Source organism: Thunnus thynnus, chromosome 16, assembly GCF_963924715.1.
Source record: "Thunnus thynnus chromosome 16, fThuThy2.1, whole genome shotgun sequence".
In the NCBI taxonomy this organism is placed as follows: domain Eukaryota; kingdom Metazoa; phylum Chordata; class Actinopteri; order Scombriformes; family Scombridae; genus Thunnus; species Thunnus thynnus.
This window is the reverse complement of record NC_089532.1, coordinates 10149618-10166421: the sequence shown is the minus strand read 5'-3', so window position 1 is coordinate 10166421 and position 16804 is coordinate 10149618. Positions and strand designations below refer to the sequence as shown.

Here is a 16804-nt window from a genome sequence, read left to right as displayed (position 1 = left end):
AAAGCCTGGTGCACACTTTCATCGAGGTAAATAAAGGTCCCAGCCATTATTACCAGTTTTACAGTATTCTAGTCACATGCCGTCTGCACATATACACCCTCTGAAGGTGACTTTGAAGTGAAATTTCCACTGGCAGAACACATTTATTTAATGTATCAAGCATTTAACCTCTAACCCAAACCCAGCTTAGTCATGGGAAGGTTTTTACAGGTATAGAATTAGAGTGTGCTCATGCATGGCCACAGACTTACATTTATGTGCATGCATATATACATCTGTGTGTGTGTCCTTTTCCGTGTGTATTTGTTTCAGCTCATCCTTTTCTTTTCTCCTCCTATCACTGAACACAGGCATAAAGATATACAGACAGTGAATAGATACTAACAATGGTGCCACATGGGACCAAACGCTAACTTTGATACCAATTCTCTGTCAGTCAAAAGACCCCCCTCCGACATTACCTACTCACTCTACAAATCTTGTTCACTGGAGATTATCTACTGCTTCCTTCACTGCATAAGACAAAAAGAGACAAGAGACATCGCTGTGGCATTACTTATGATTGTTAGGACGAGAAAGCAGGTCTTATTGGTATGTGGAACGGGTCAGTTCAACCACCATTTGATTCATTGTCAACATGAAAAAGGTAGATGAAGAATCCACGTTGCCTTGGGTAGCTATTTATTCCCACAGTCTCTGTGAGGTGGGATGGGATGGGAGTGAATAACTCAATCAGTCTGAACGCTAGTGGAAGAAAGAGCAGGAAATGGCTCAGACAGGAAATGTGAGGGCGGAAAAAACATAGGAAGAAGAGAGGAGATGGGGGGAAAAAAAGAGAAGGCATTATATGAGATTCGATGAAGTAAGTAAGAGCAAGAACAACAAAGGTAAAGACGGGAAGGGCCAGCGGGGGAGGTGAGGGGAGGTGGGAGTTGAGCACAAGAAAGAGATAGAGGGCTTTCATTTGCCCACTGCCAGTTTGCGCCTTTCTGCACAGCGAGTGATAAAAGAGCCAGCCAACAGAGTCCCCTAATCAAGACAAACCTTCACCCCAAGCAGATGGAGTGAGGGAGGGGGAGAAAGGACAGAGAGAGAGAGAGAGAAAGGATAGAGGGAAGAAAGAGAGGAAGTGCTATTTGGTCCATATGAGGATGCAGGCAGGATTTATAGTGGTTTGTGGTCAGGAGATATAGAAAGATGAAGGAATTGGGTCTCTGGAGTCGCTGCAGGCAAGGTGCTCTGAAATCTTCAGGCTACTTAAGTGGAGAGAGATGCGGGGGTGTCGCTGTGCATCTGTTTTCGCTGAGTGCTGTTGGGAGATGTTTACGACAGCCTAGACACACCCCATTAATAATATTGCCACTGAACATGCAGCCACTCAGTGCTTGTTTGTATGTGTGTGTGTACGTGTGTGTCCCTGTGTGCATAAGTGGTCTACACAAGCTCAGTCAAGCAGGACAGAACGCGTCTGAAGATCAGAATGAGTCTGGCAAGAGACTTTGTTGCCAGGGTGAGGCTGCTGTTGGTCGGGTAACTCACGTCTGGATAGAGTGACGTACGGATGCCTCTGTCTGTTAATGTGTGTAGAGCGTGTATTGTATGTGTAGAAATGTGGGTATAAGAGTTTAATTCCAAAGTAAGGTTATAAAAAGCATATGCTTAATTCTTACAAAATGTACTGTTAAAAGTAAAACAAACTATGGGGTTCATTCATTTAGAATGCTTAAAGGCATACTGTGCAGGATTTGTGTGTGTTTCTGTTTGTAAACACAAACATTCAAAGTTGGCCCCTCTTCCCCGGCTCAGCGACACCAGAGCAAGCTGAGAGCAGAGCGAGAGATAGAGAGCAGCAGTGGTCGAGTGAGCTAGAGAGCGAATGAAGAGAGAGAGGCAGCGTTAGAGAACAAAGCAGTGAATCAGATAAATAAAATGTTATTTTCTGACTGTTTCACAGTGGTTACCTTCTAAAGCACAAATAAACATGCCCACACCTCAACACAATTCGTGTGTGTTTGTGTGTATGTATATGTGTGTGTGTGTGTGTAGCTCAGCCCCGTCCTCACTCAAACAGACACAGAGACCTGTTATCTTTATACATCCATGACAGAGACAGAGAGCAGGGGAGAGAGATGGAGACAGCGACGTAACCTAGTCGCTACTCCACGAGTTCTGACCTCACACCCTGCACGCTGTTATTGGCTGGGGACTACACACCCTAACCCAAAGGTTGATGCCCAACACAGCAAAATGTTAAGAAAATACAGGCAGAGGGCAGGGTCTCTGCAGATAAATACACTGCCACACACTTCTAGTAGGACATAAGTGATGATTGAGAGGTATTATTTTTATATGAGTCTATACATTGTTTTCTAGGAAAATCTTGCATAGAATGCCTTTAATATAGATAAAATAGGGCAGGATATTAAAGTGAATTTAACAATGAATCTCTTACCAACCTAAATTTGCTCATAATTTTACAAAAAAAAACATACGTTTTCAATAAATGTCTATTGTATAAACTAACAAAAGCTACAACTCATAGTAACATCTATCATCAATCAGCCAACAGTCCAGTGTCTTAAACTCATCAAACTTTAATTGAATAGGACAGACACAAGTGCAGAAGCACATTGCATTCACCAAAAAAAAGCCTTATCTCATAATTGACTTCCTATCTTATAATTATGAGTAAAGATCACATAATTTCTAAAAAAAATATAGTATTATCTTCTTGTAATTATGAGTTCACTGATCTTATAATTACAGTACGAGGAAAAGGTTAAAATGGTAAGCAATCATTGCTATTTTAGAAAGCAAGGGCATGATGGAGCAACCTGATTTAATTCGCTTTCATTTCCTCCTTGGTCTCAGACAGTGGGAGATATAAATGTAATGGCATAACGTGGATGGTATTATTATTGGTGTGGTATTCTATGCCTTGAGTGAGTAATCAATTAGATGTCCTGTAATGCTGTTATAATGAGGTTGATATATTGACAGACTTGACAGTTTTCAAAAGTCTACAAATGTATAAAGGGGACATATTATGCTTTTTGTGATTTTGTGTTATTTATATACTGTTATGATGTCTGATATCTATGCTTAACACGGTCAAAGTTCCAAAACTTGAGGTTAATGTATGTAGGAATGCTCCCTGCAAGTCAAAAGTCCAGGCTTCAACCTACTCTGAACACTTCATATGTGATGGTTTTTCTATCTTGTCAGCTCATTGCACACACCCATAAACGGCCATCCGTTCCATAGCTTTTGTTGCTAAGGTTGTTGCTAAGCAGTGGTGAACTCAGAGGGACAGGGGTGAAAAAATATAAAGGGCACCTGATACATTCAATGGACCCCCATCAACGATTCATGAACAGAGAACAACAATTCATGTTGAGTAAAAAAAAAAAAAAGGCTACATCCCCTATTGAGATGAACATTTTACAGGGTTACTCAAAAGGTTATCTTCCAAATTTCATAACAGTTTCATGACAGGATAAATTTTTAAAAATTTAACATGCTGAGGCACAGGTTTAAGTCCTACTGGGCATCCCATCTAATTGCTAATGGCTTATGCAAACTTTGTCTCTCTCATCTCCTCCCTTGCTGCCTCCTCCCTTTGTATTGTCTTCAATTTTCTGTCTCTTCTTGGCATTCTGCAATCACAAGGTAACCCAATGCTAATCTACCTCTCCACATGTGCAAGTTATTCCAAGCTAAAGGGTTGTCATTTTGAATAAAGAGTACTCAGTGATTTCCTTAAAGATTTTACTTCACCTCAAGGTTGATTTCCAGTTTGTACCAAATATTTAGTATAGAGATAGCTACTATCCATCTAGCAATTGTTTAGCATGTTATACAGCTCTGGATAGGCCTAAACAAAAAAACAACTTAGAAAATACAATCGACATACATAAGTAATGCATCCTTAATAACATTAACTTGTTTCAATTGCAAAAAACCCTTGCTATGTGGCCTGCCTTACAAACTGTTGTAGTATCAAGGTTACAGCTTAGACTGCACTGACCCAAACAATCTAAAGGGGGGTGTGACTGAGCAAACTAGTGAGCAGTACTGTGCTAAAATCAACTGAATGAAATAATGTCAGCTACAATAACTATGTTCTTAAGGGTGCTTTATTTTTCTAATGGTCGGGCTGCATAAAGCCATACATTCATTTCTATCATAATGACCAGTTTACTCCATCATAGGGGCATCTTATAGGGTATCTCATGTTCTTCATTGGAAGAGCACTTCACCATGTTTTTCTCCCATACAGTGTACACTAGGCACTTTTTTCATTGAAATGGCACCCAATGCTGCCCTTCCGTATGTTAGGCTTAGGGGAACCTAAATGGCACCTCTTCCTTTCATTAGAAGGGCACTCATACAGAACCTCCACCTCATCCCATTACAGCAGCATAGGGCACTGCATTACATGTTCTTCATTTCATTCACTCCAGGTCCTCCAGTGTTGCTAAGGTTGTTGCTAAGGTTTTTCCATTCGCTGTTATCATTGTCCACTCATGTGTTTCAGAAGTTGACATTTTGAGAAAAAGTAGTGAAATCCTGGTTTGTTGCGTGGTTTGTTGACATGGCCTGTGGAGCCGGAGGAAGTCTCCCAAGTCTCCCTCAGAACAGAGTGGTCTCCTCAGAAGGGGAGCCTTAAAGGGACAGGAGCTAAAATGGCCTGTTTCAGAAAAGTCTGGGTTGAGGAGCTATGTAAAGGGTCAGTATAAGATAAATAAGGAGTTTTTTTGGACTGTAAGTCATGCAAAGATATTCCAATAGAGCCCCAGATTAAAAATATAGACCTCTAAATGTGCATCATGTCCCCATTAAATATCTCCCTAAGAATCTGCAACCACACTAGTGGTGCAGCTAGCTTTAAGCTAGCTAACATGAGCAGGCCAACATGTTGACATTAAGCAGATAAAATGTTTATCATGCTCACCATCTTAGTTTAGCATGAAATAAAAAATAAAATGTGCTAATTAGCACTAAACACAAACTACAGCTGAGAGCTCTTGGCCACATTTGATTTTTTTTTTGTTTTTTTTAAATTACGGTACATAAAGACCAAAAGATCTTTGGTTACAAAACAGTTACTGGGTGGGATGTGTTTCTTTTAAAAAAAAACAAACAAAAAAAAAATAACGGTACCAACAATTTTACAAAGTGTTTACAAGTTCTTTGGAATAAAGCTTGATGTGCATGGGTGTGGCTAAGTGAGTAGGTGTGTGGGGGACTTGAATGACAGCTTTGGGGCTTGAAGCCTGTGAAAGAATATGTGAATGTCTAAGGGGAAGAATCAAAACAAATGACAAGTGGCTGCCCACTTGTATTTCCCTCTTTGACTGAGTGCTCTAAAGAAATGGGGATGGAGATCGGCTGATGACAGAAAAATGCTGTCTGTCTGGTGGATAAAAAAAAAGAAAGACGAGGAAGACGTGCTGAGACAAAGCAATGGGCTTGGGAGAGAAGCTGCAAGATAAAGAGAAGAATGGAGTGAGGCAGAAATTGAACAAAAGTGAAGGGATGACAGAGATAAGGAGCGGACTAAATGAAGAAGAGAGTAGCGGCAATGGTGGGAGAGAAATGTCCTCGGACAGAGAGAGGGGAGGGATAAGAGGGAAGACTGAGGGGAAGGGGAAGCAACAGAGGAGGAAAAGGAAGAGGAAGGGGAGGGTAAAGGAGGGCAAGAGCAAAGGGATGGAAACTTAGACAGTCTTTGTCATGTGGGAAGCAGAGTGTGACAGTTATGTGAACCTTCGCTATTCTCTGTTTCTGTCTGCAACCCCCATCAGGCTCACACACCTTGACAGCCCCAACATAGACAAACACACACACACAAACAGCTGCCAGGTCCAGAACAATCTCACACACACACAAACTGTTGGCATGTCTGTGTATTTGACTGCAGTACAGATGAAATGAAACAAACAACCCCAGGAGGTCATGTATAGCAATAAATTTCCAAGAAGGTCTTTTTATTTTAAGCTGAGGAACAGATTTCTTTCCATTTGTATCTGCGGAAATGTGGGCTGTAATGCTAAACAGATGCTGTTTCAAAGTCTGGGCAGGGTAGGGCAACATATCTCTCCAGCTTTCAAGTTGTGTAATGATACAAGAATGTGCTGCCTTTTGCATTAAAGCAATGGACAGTGGTGGGAAAAAGTATTTAAATCTGTTGCTTAATTAAAAATATTACTGTTATATCATGGTTTGAGGAACATGATAAAGAGTTCAAGGTGTTGCCTTGGCCTCCAAATTCCCCAGATCTCAATCTGATTAAGTATTTGTAGGATGTGCTGGAAATCCATGGAGGCCCCACCTCGCAATTTACAGGACTTAAAGGATCTGCCACTAATGTCTTGGTGCTAGATAGCAGAGGACACTTTCAGAGGTCTTGTGGAGTCCATGAGTGTAAAGTGAGTCTGGAGTAGATGATCTGGATCATGGACTATGATGAGTGTTTTGCAGTTGACGATCTAGTGATGAGGTCAGGGCAGGTGAGAAGTAGAAGGTCCAATCATTGTTGATGTGGTGGGCGATTCTTGTGGAAGTGTGGTGACAAAACAGATATCGTGACTGGAGAAGGATGGTGTTCCCCTCTTTTTTAAATTATTTTTAAGGTATTTCTCATGAAACTGCCAGTAAAAATGGAATAAAACATATAATACAGGTTGATGGCTGAACCAGCATCATGGGTCATGTACTTCTTAATATCCTTCAGGGGAGCCTTTTTGAAAGCACAGACAGAAATGTAATAAAGTCTAACAAAATAAAAATAATAAAGGAAAAAGGAAAGGAAAAATAGAAACAAGTGACATTAATTGAGAATGAAGGAAGGGAGTATGGTGTACAAGTGAGAATACAGTAATAAAAAGCTTCTTTGTAGAAAGTTACATAACAAAAGATACATGGACTTTGGCATTTCTATGTCTAAATCTTGCAGTAGAACCAAAGGTCCAGGGGGTTGTGTTGGACCTAGTGTTTGTATTCACATATAAGTGATTTACAATACAATAATAAATCACCTCGTGGTGAGCATAGCCATGTGACAGCAACTTTGGGGAATGTAACTGTCTGTACGAAGCAAAGTCAGGTAATGTATGAGCATATTTGCATCCTATCCCCAATGAAGCGAGTCTAGAGATTAGAATCAGACTTGATCCTATTCCACCACTTAAGTCAGGATCAGTCCAAACTGACAGGACTTGGAAAATGGGCATGACAATTTGTCATTCTGTATCACTTCATAGTGGTCATAGATGTTGACATTGATCCTAGAAGTCTATCTCCATGTATTTCTCTCTCAATAACAATTCTAATACCTCAGTTCTGGGTATATTTTAGCTCTGATTCAATACTAGTTTTTCCCAGATTTAAAATCTGTAAACGCCACTCATAGAATAATTTCCATATAATGTAACATGAGGCCAGGGATTTCACTAAAACTGAGTTGGCAGCCTGCTGTAACAGAATAAATGTATCTAATAGAGGAATCACTTTATCTTTATAAGGACATTGACAAAGAAACTGTATCATGTCCAAGGGTCACATTTGGTCAATACCTGACCTACTTAAGGACCGCATAGGCCCTGGTAATGATCCGGTGTATCGGATCAGTGCATCCCTGCTCTCTAGCCCCTCCTACCCTTTCACCTTGCACTTCATGCAGGTCATGCTAACATTTGTTGGGGTCGGACAGGGGGTAGGGCTGTTTCACATGCCATGGCAGGACCATAATCTTCTACTGACAGTGATTATCTGTAAAGATATAATTGTTGTCTAGTCCAATCCTGCCGCAAGATTTTCCCACAATGCTGTAGTGAGAAGCCTCTCAGACAGCAGCTGTAATTATGGAAAGTGATAAAAGAGGGAAAAGACAACTCGATATGAGAACTTGATCCTCTATGTATTCTGTATCACAAGGGACGCCCGCACCAGCTTTAGCAGTTCAGTGATTTGTTTACCAACACAAATACTAAACCAGAAAAATGTATTTGCACTGTATTTGCTCTGTACTTGGCAAAAAAGTGGTTGATCCTGATTCCAATTGAAGCCTGGTAAACCCGTAAATCTCCTTTTTTCCAGAGGGCATCTGCCCTTTGGCTAACTGCAACTGGCTTGCTGTGATTTTCAACACAAAAACACGAAGTTAGACATTATCCTCCTCTTCAAGCTGTTGCTCTAAGCTCTGTTACCTATAGCATATGTGTTAACAAATGTGTATGTCTCCTCTTCCAGGCTACGGTATCGGCCTGCCCCAGGGCTCTCCTTTAACCCGTAACGTGTCGGAGTTTGTGAGTCGCTACAAGTCAGATGGCTTCATGGACATGCTACATGACAAATGGTATAAGGTTGTGCCTTGCGGGAAGCGAGTCTTTGCAGTCACTGAGGTAAGTCATTGGTGGGAGAGTTTGTTCATTTATTGTGTACGTGTATTGTGTGTAAAGCGAAGCCTTCTGCCGCTGTACTCCTATAAATGAGTCTCCCTTTGGGACACAGACAGGATTGCCTGCCAGCTAAGCACACATACACTGACAGACACATTTACGCACACACACACACACACACACACACAATGACAAAGACATACAATCACATAAACTCAGCCCTATTTACCAGCCTTAACTGGAGTTTCCGGCACGTACTGTCTGAGTGTCGATACTTGTGCATCTTGTGCGTGCAACGGAAGAGCACTCTCAGCTCTTGCCCTACCTTTTTCTTTCAACTCTTTTTAAAGAACTGGAAATCAGAGCCCACTGTCTGTATCTATATCTCTTGGCCATCCCTTTTAAGTCCCACTTGAATAAAGTTGAATCATATTATAGCAACAAATGCAATTACACGGTCATAGGTTTCTCCAGTGAAATGAAAACCTTAACTTCACCCTGCATCAGGAAGTTATTACTATTCCTCCCATTTGAAGCATGGAAATTGGGCTACTCTCAAACAATGTGGGCGTTAGTGTGATCTTGCCCTCTGGATTGGGAGCAAAAGGAGGTCAGTGTTGTCACTGATGAATTTGTCGAGTCAGCACGGGGCTAATTGCCATCAGAGGCAGTGCAGAAATGAGCTGGGTGAAGGAAACATGATTAGAGCGCATTGGAAAGGCTGGGTACTGTCTCTTCCACTTCCTCCAGGCCCATCAAAGTCTCATAAGAGATAGACGTTGTGTCAGAGGGGTTGTGGCCGAACCAATGGGAACAAACTGCTCTTGAATTAACCATCGGCTCTTCTTACCATCTCCCTGCTAAGCGCTGTTTCTTTCTATTACTCTCAGTTTTGCTTTGCCCCGCAGCTCTTTAGGCTTACTCCCGCCCCTGCCTCTCTTCTCCACATCCTTTTCTTCCCAAACATGTCTTTTACGCTGTTCCCCTCTCCTCTCTTTATTTCTATTCTTATGGGCTTACACAGCCAAACTAGATAAACAACAGCTGAATATCAATTGCACACTCACAAAAAGTGGTCTAAATGGTAATTATGTAAATATAAATCATCAATCTCTTTATTTCCCCTTCTGTCAGCTAAGTCTCTACTAATCTGTGTCACTCCCACAACCCCTCTCTCTCTCTCTCTCTCTCTCTCTCTCTCTCTCTCTCTCTCTCTTCGCGTGTGTGTGTGTCGACACTGCCCCCTCAGACTCTACAGATGGGAATCCAGCATTTTTCAGGTCTGTTTGTGCTGCTGTGTATGGGGGTGGGCGGAGCCTTGCTGACCTTGGCAGGTGAACACACCTTCTATCACCTGGTCATCCCTCGCCTCCGGCGCACACATACACTGCAGTACTGGCTACACACCAGCCAGGTGAGTAAACACACACACACACATATACACAAAGAGAGAGACAGTGCATAGTGCTGGATGTGTCTTGTATGCAGGCACACTTCCCACACACTTGCAAACGTACACAAGCACACACACAAAGATGCTTCACAAACACAGATTTCAATCCGCGCGTTAGCTACAAGTGTATGTGTACATGCACATGAGCACAATCACACTCTCACACAATATGCTGAAAGTAAGAAGCCTTCACCCCCCTGTGTTCACTCTTTTCTTGAAGGTAACTTACGCCCTCTACTGTTAGAAACTCATCATGGCATAAATATCTCTGTCAAAACTGAGTAATATCATGTTTTATAGGGCACGTTCCAATTAAACAGTTTTGATTTTAAGCTCAGTGTATTGATAAATCAATTCAAATTTTAATTAGTTAAATATTTAATGCTCTAAATGTGCTCTATAAACAAGTTAACTTTGCTTACTAATTTAAAATATTGTCAAATACATTAAGTGCTCCCATCAGCAGTGATTTATAATCAGTTTATGACCACTCTTATGCAACAGTGTGTTTTTTTCTCTTTAATATATTATGAGACAGAGGATTTATAAACCTCTTACGCAGATCATTAAAATGTACCTCCTCATTCAAAGTCCTATCTTTTATCATTTATTCCTCTATGCAAAATTAATGAAAAAACAAGCTATTTTTAATCATGATCTTTTTCAAATCCGTATATTTCGTTACAAATGGATACAAATACACTTAATAAGATCTGCAGAAGCATTTTCTTTATCTGCAATTTGTTTGAGAATTGCTGTGTTTATGACAACACACACAACACTAAAGAAACCACGAATTGGGGATTTAAAGGTCATGTTTTGTTTTTTTATGAAACTCGAGCCATTACCAAATGAGATGCCTGTGGCGATATTTTTGAGTGAATAATGGAACTGGCAGTGTGAATATCAAGGCTGCTCACATTTGTTTGCTACATCTTCTAAAAGGGCAGCCACTCCTGGGCCGCCTCTAGTATTCATCACATTACCAGCTCAGCTATCTGAGAGAATGACATCTGTGTTAGCTCTTATCCAGAGTGAAAGTCTCCTGTTTCCTTTTGAACATCCTTTGACGTACTGTATATACACATTAGGAAAAATTAAAGCATAGTCATTCCATTTGACTTGAGAGGTTGTTTTTTTTTGTTTCAGTCTAACCAGAACACTTCAAAAGGGTATTAACTGATACCTCAACCTCTCAATCAGACTTTTAAGCAGAAAAGAATAGTTTCTTACTGAATTACAATCATTTGATCAAATTATTCAAAGGAACATCCCAGCAGGATTTGTGAGTAATAGCTGTCACAGATGTCCTGAGCATCTGGGTTTAATAATGGCTCTCAGAAATGTATCATCTCTCCTGATTTATTTCAAAGATGATGAAGTGATGTCAAAATGTGCATTACTAATTAGTAGTGCTCTTCTTCTCCAATTCCAGAAAATTCACAGAGCTCTCCACACCACATACGAGGATGTAGGGAAGGAGCTGACCGGCCTCGACCAAAAGTAATGAAGTCACAGATTGATTTGTGTATCAATGACTTGTCACAGCCAGAATAAGCCGGTTGAAATGCATCGATATATTGTTCAGAATCAGTGCATGAAGACATATTTCAGTATTCATGTCTGGCAGCATTTTACTCCTGTGCCACCTACACACCTGGCAGTATTTCAGCAAATATTCTTTTAAATACAAGCTATTCCATCTTGACACAGCGCATCACGTTGTCTCAATAATCGCCTAAAGTAAAATGTCAAAATCTGCCTCATTCTGATTCAAGAGACTACATCTAATTTGCAAAACAAGTCAATTTGTATTAGAAATGGGTTGAAGTTTTTTTTTCAGATTGTATTATTTATGTGGACCTTGAACAGACCTCTGATCCTTCTAATCAAGACAAAGAAACTTTTCTTTATTAAAGTCAGTCTTACTTTAAACAAGTCCAACACAATTTTAAATCTGAAATATAAAATAATCCCACTTAAATATATCTGCTTTTACAGTTTGCAGTTTACAGAAAAATGTATCCATGTGTACCGCTGTGCTATATATCTCACTGGATATATGTCCTTTGTTGTGATCTTCCTCTCTTTCACTAGCCCCTCCTCTTGTATCTCAGAGAACTGCACCCTACACAGGAAACAGCATCAGCCTCCTCCCCCATCTCCTCCCACATCCCTCCCTGCTTCCTCTACAGCTGGAGACACTGTCAACTCCTCCTCACCATCCCATGAGCCCAAGGAGAAACGTGTGCACTTTGACCTGGAAACCCTCCACAGCTACCGCCTGCGCACGCACACCGCCTCAGTGCGCGGCAGGCCCGGGATGGTCGGCCGTCCCGGGCTCGGCCTCGGAGGGTTGGGGTTGGGCGGCTTCGGGAGTTTTACCTCTCCTACGCAGATAAGCCTCCACGCCAACGGGGGCCCCGCCTCAACACTGGCTTCTACAGGCTTGGTGCTCTCACCTCTGGGGAGCAGGGCCGCTCAGACCAGCCTGTGGGAGGGGGAGCTCCAGGAGCTGCAGGGGAAGATCGAGACGTTCCGTACGCAGCTGAGAGAGGCTCTGGCCAGGAGAGCTGAGATCCAGAGCAGCCTGGAAAGAGAGAGGAGTGGAATTGTGCGCAGGGATACCAGTCTGGAAAGGGAAAGGGACAGACAGAGGATACAAACTATTAACACAGACAGAAGTAGCTCCACTCAGTCAAAACTCCCTGAGAGAGACAGGACCAGCCAACTGCAAACCCTGAATAATCAACAAACAGGGAGGGCTAACCAATCAGGCGGTCCTGGGACTCTAGAGCATGGAAGGAGCAGTCAATTAAACACAGTTAACAGTTTGGACAGAGGGAGAGCCCACCAATTACGCGCTGTTAATACTCTGACAGAAGAAAGGACTGTCCATTCACGCACCTCCACCAGTTTGGAGCGGAGTCGAGTCAACCAACCAGGTGCTGGAAACATAAGTGTCCAGTCACGGAACACTTCTAGCCTCGACAGACAAAAGGCTAATCTATCACGCACTCTGAACACTTTGGAGAGGACAAAAGCCAACCAATCAAGTGTAAGCAGCGGGACTTGATTGTCTTTCCGAGCCCCAGACGTGTAGGTTTGCAGAGGGAATAGTACATTTGGTACTTGCATAGCCGCGGGAAGATGGCTTCAGTTAGAATGGTTTAAGTTTGAGGGGCTCTTGCTGAAAAATTACAGTATATGTTAACTCACACCATTACTTACTGCAACCTAATAATTTTCACACGAAATTGTTTCCACACTTGCTTAAAATTACTACTAAAAACCTTTAACTACAACATGAAAGCTGATAAAAATGTTTACATCATCCATGAAATCATAAATAAGCAATGTCATTTTGTGAAATGAAAAGCAAAAATGATTTCAGTATAACTTCACAAGATCACAAGATCAGCCAAATTGGAATGAGCCATGGGTAAATCTAGCCATGCTAAAATCACAGTGCTTATTGTGGAGACCGGTGGTTCACATGAGGAACCATGAACCACAGCTGTCTGACAAACAGAAGCCCGTCAGCTACATTAAAAGATGGCCTTTTTCATTGACTTAAAAAAAAAGCCTGCAAGCACATACAGACATCAGTGATAAGAGCACAGAAAAATCAAAGTTAGCCCAATGTGTAAAAAACAACAAACAAAACTATTTTAAAATGCACATGCAACACCTGAGTTAACAAAGTGCCAGAAGCAGGAGTTAAAGATGCAAAAAAATACAATATATCTGAAGTGATTCAAGTAATAATTTTCCCAAAAATGTGAATGATATAGAAAAGAAGAAAACTGTGAAGAAAGAGTGTCTCAGTCCTCAAACAATCTATTTAATTAATATCCCATGAAACTGAAAAAAAATGCCTTTTGTGTGTTGATACCTTGTATCCTTTTGTATATTGTATGTTGTCGTTATTTCCCCAATATAATCATAGCAAAATCCCGCCTTTCTCTCGGTGTCTTGCAAACTGAGCCATCCACAGACCCTTTGAGACCTTTTCAACTGTTATTTGATGGGTTCCACATAAAAAAAAGGATGCTGAGGCAGAATTTGACAGGACTTTTATGAAAATTCATGTTAGTGGAAGAATGTTTGTTATACTGTCTGTAGTGGGATGGATCCAAGCCATGTGGACCCAAACACACACCTCCACCCCATGTTATGGCTGGTATAGTTAACTTAAAAGTTATCATATCACCCAAACTGTTTTTTCCCCCACACATTGTTACCTTGAGTCACTGTCATCCTAAGCAAAGCATAGATCAACAATATATGATAAAATAATCATTTTCACTTGTTTATCTGGAGCCATGCTAAAGTACATAACAAAATATAGTCTCAAAGCCATTTCATGGGACCTTTAATTATCAGATTAGCCCAATTTCCCAAAACACCTCTAAACATAAGGAGGTTTATTTCTTATGAACATTAGCACATCTGCACGGCCTGTGGCTCAAGCCACTAAACAAGTGCCATCAATTTGAAGGGATATAATATTCATGTTGAAATAACCGACAACATGAGTCTGGATACAGTGTTGAGACCACTGACTGCATCTTGCATGAAGGTAAAATTACAAACCACTAGCACGCTGCAGATATGAGTGAGCTCTGATACGTGAGACCTCATGTTTTTGGTTTTCATAATTGTATTAACTAAAATAGATATATACTTTTACACTGCTTTCACTCGGACAAAGCATAATATTTTTGCATTCTACTAAAACAAAATAAAGTATGTTTCATGCTTCATATGTTAATATTTTTAAATATACAGTAATTTATTGTAATGAACAGAGGGGTCTCTCAGAGACTGACTGTACTGTTTAGTTATTAAGTCAACCACCAGAGGGAAGTGTATTCCTGCTTCCCGCGGCTATGGACACTGAGGAGTTTGCGGATTGAGGTTTTATTCTGGCAAAGTCACTGAAATACATAAATTTAAGCAATTGACTTATCAACAGTGACAGATGTAAGCTGCATCTTGCCCTGTTTGTGACCTTGGGAAATAAGGCCTTTATGAAATCACTCCAGCACTATACAATGCAATGTCACCGAATCCTATTGTGGTACTCAATCTTGTGTGAGTCTCTCAACACTTTAAAAAAAGCATGTGTTGGCAATTTTGCTGTCCCACAGGCCTGAGATGCAGAGAAGTGATACCACTGAAACAGAACTTTAGGCTTTTATGATGGTACTGATGTACATTTAAACGTTTCAAACTTTACTGTGGTGTGAAGTGGTTGTGTTCACATGCCATGGTGTCTATGAGGAAAAAAATATTTTAGGTCTTTATAGAGAAAGAGCTTGTGGTACTGGATATTTAAGCAAATACTTTTAAATTTACCCCTTATAAAAATTGTATCAGCATTTATTGAAATTTTATCATAATGATCATTCTCATGTTTTGAAATAAACATTTATATACTTATTCACTCGCACTTTTGATTGATTGATGATAGAAGGGATAATATACTGAATACTTGTCTTGTCTGAGTCACTTAGAGTATAGTCATGATAAATTTCAGCCCCCTCAAACACATTTTAAATCCATTAACCCACTAATTTCACTGCAAATGTGTACGGTCATTAAATCAAACGTTTTAATGCTTTTTGGGGCGTCATCAAAAATTGCCTCTTCTTAGAGGAGTCCAAAAACACCTCTTGGTCAAATGTTCAAGAGCGTTAACATATCAACCTGTCAGCTCACCAACAGTGCCAAACAGAGCAGCAGCCTCAACTAAAAGTTTTATACTAGATAAGCTTTAATTGGAAAAGATTAACAGGTGTGGCGGGCAAGTCCAAATGCTTAGCAGAGACATAAAGGAACATGATACTTTATGCGACGAAAAAGAGTTAATGATAATAATAATTAATTAGAATAGTCATAATAATCAAAGAGCTAATAATCCAATTTTTTTCATAATTCTTTTTCATATGTGGTACTGTGTTGTTGTATTTGTGTCGATATTATGTAGATTTTAGGAGAAACTTTTTGTTTTTTGGTTTGCTTCCCCACTCACACCTGTGACTTGTTAACAATTACTGCACATCCAGTACAGAAATGTTTTAGCAGATCTGATGATCACACGGGGTTCAAACATCTGAATTTCTATCTCTTTTGAGCAATATACACTTAATGTGTACAACAACCTTTTTGACAAGAACGTTTATATTGAGTTTTGGGGGGATTTTCAGGAGATTCTTAATCTGCGTTTGTACTGATATTTCTGGTTTGGTCTCAATCTAACACTGTGGTAAACACAGTAAATCAGCTCCCTTGCTATTCCTGCTCACTAACTCTTATTTCCAGTTCAATAAACAATTTATTTGTAATATAGGTCCGGTCTCTCAAGAAACCACTTGACCAGACCAATTCAGTCTCCAGCAGCAAAAAAACTGAAGCACAGTTGGGTGCAATTTGCTGTTTACAAGCTCAATAACCTATATAGTGCAGCTTCAGAAAAATGAACATTCTCTGCTCCACACAAACACTTTTGTACACACTGTATTGCGCAGTAATGGAGGTGTATAACATTAACTCAAGTGAGAAAATCAAAACAGGCTCTAAGTCGACCTCAAAGACTTGGAGGTAGAAAAAGATTCTTAAAAATGGACAATTTAGGACTCTAGAGTCAAATGCTACTGCAAAGTGAAAGGAATCCAGACTGCATAATCTTCATTACATTGATATTTGTCTTGAATGAATAAATCTACACCCACTATAACACTCACTATAACAAAGTGTTATCATGGAGCACTTAAGCAATTGATTTATGTGGGATTTATGAATGATTATGGTGTTTATCTTGTCTGGAAATTGATCAAATCTTTGAACTCTTTAAGCCCCACTTCAATTACCTTATCACATTTTAACTTATTTAAGTCTATCTCAAAGTGATATCTGAATCAGACACAGGCCAGGCCAAAGTGGA

At 40.4% G+C, this 16804-nt stretch overlaps 1 protein-coding gene across 1 annotated transcript in view; it reads left to right on the top strand.

Moving 5' to 3' along the window:
• grin3ba (glutamate receptor, ionotropic, N-methyl-D-aspartate 3Ba) overlaps window positions 1-15255 on the top strand; it is a 37376-nt gene extending 22121 nt beyond the window's left edge. Inside the window, exons 9-12 of the mRNA XM_067614808.1 lie at window positions 8254-8405; window positions 9652-9816; window positions 11291-11358; window positions 11953-15255. Coding sequence (XP_067470909.1) covers window positions 8254-8405; window positions 9652-9816; window positions 11291-11358; window positions 11953-12931 — 1364 coding nt within the window. The 3' untranslated portion in view covers window positions 12932-15255. The remainder of the gene's footprint in view (window positions 1-8253; window positions 8406-9651; window positions 9817-11290; window positions 11359-11952) is intronic.
• Window positions 15256-16804: the final 1549 nt, after the last annotated feature.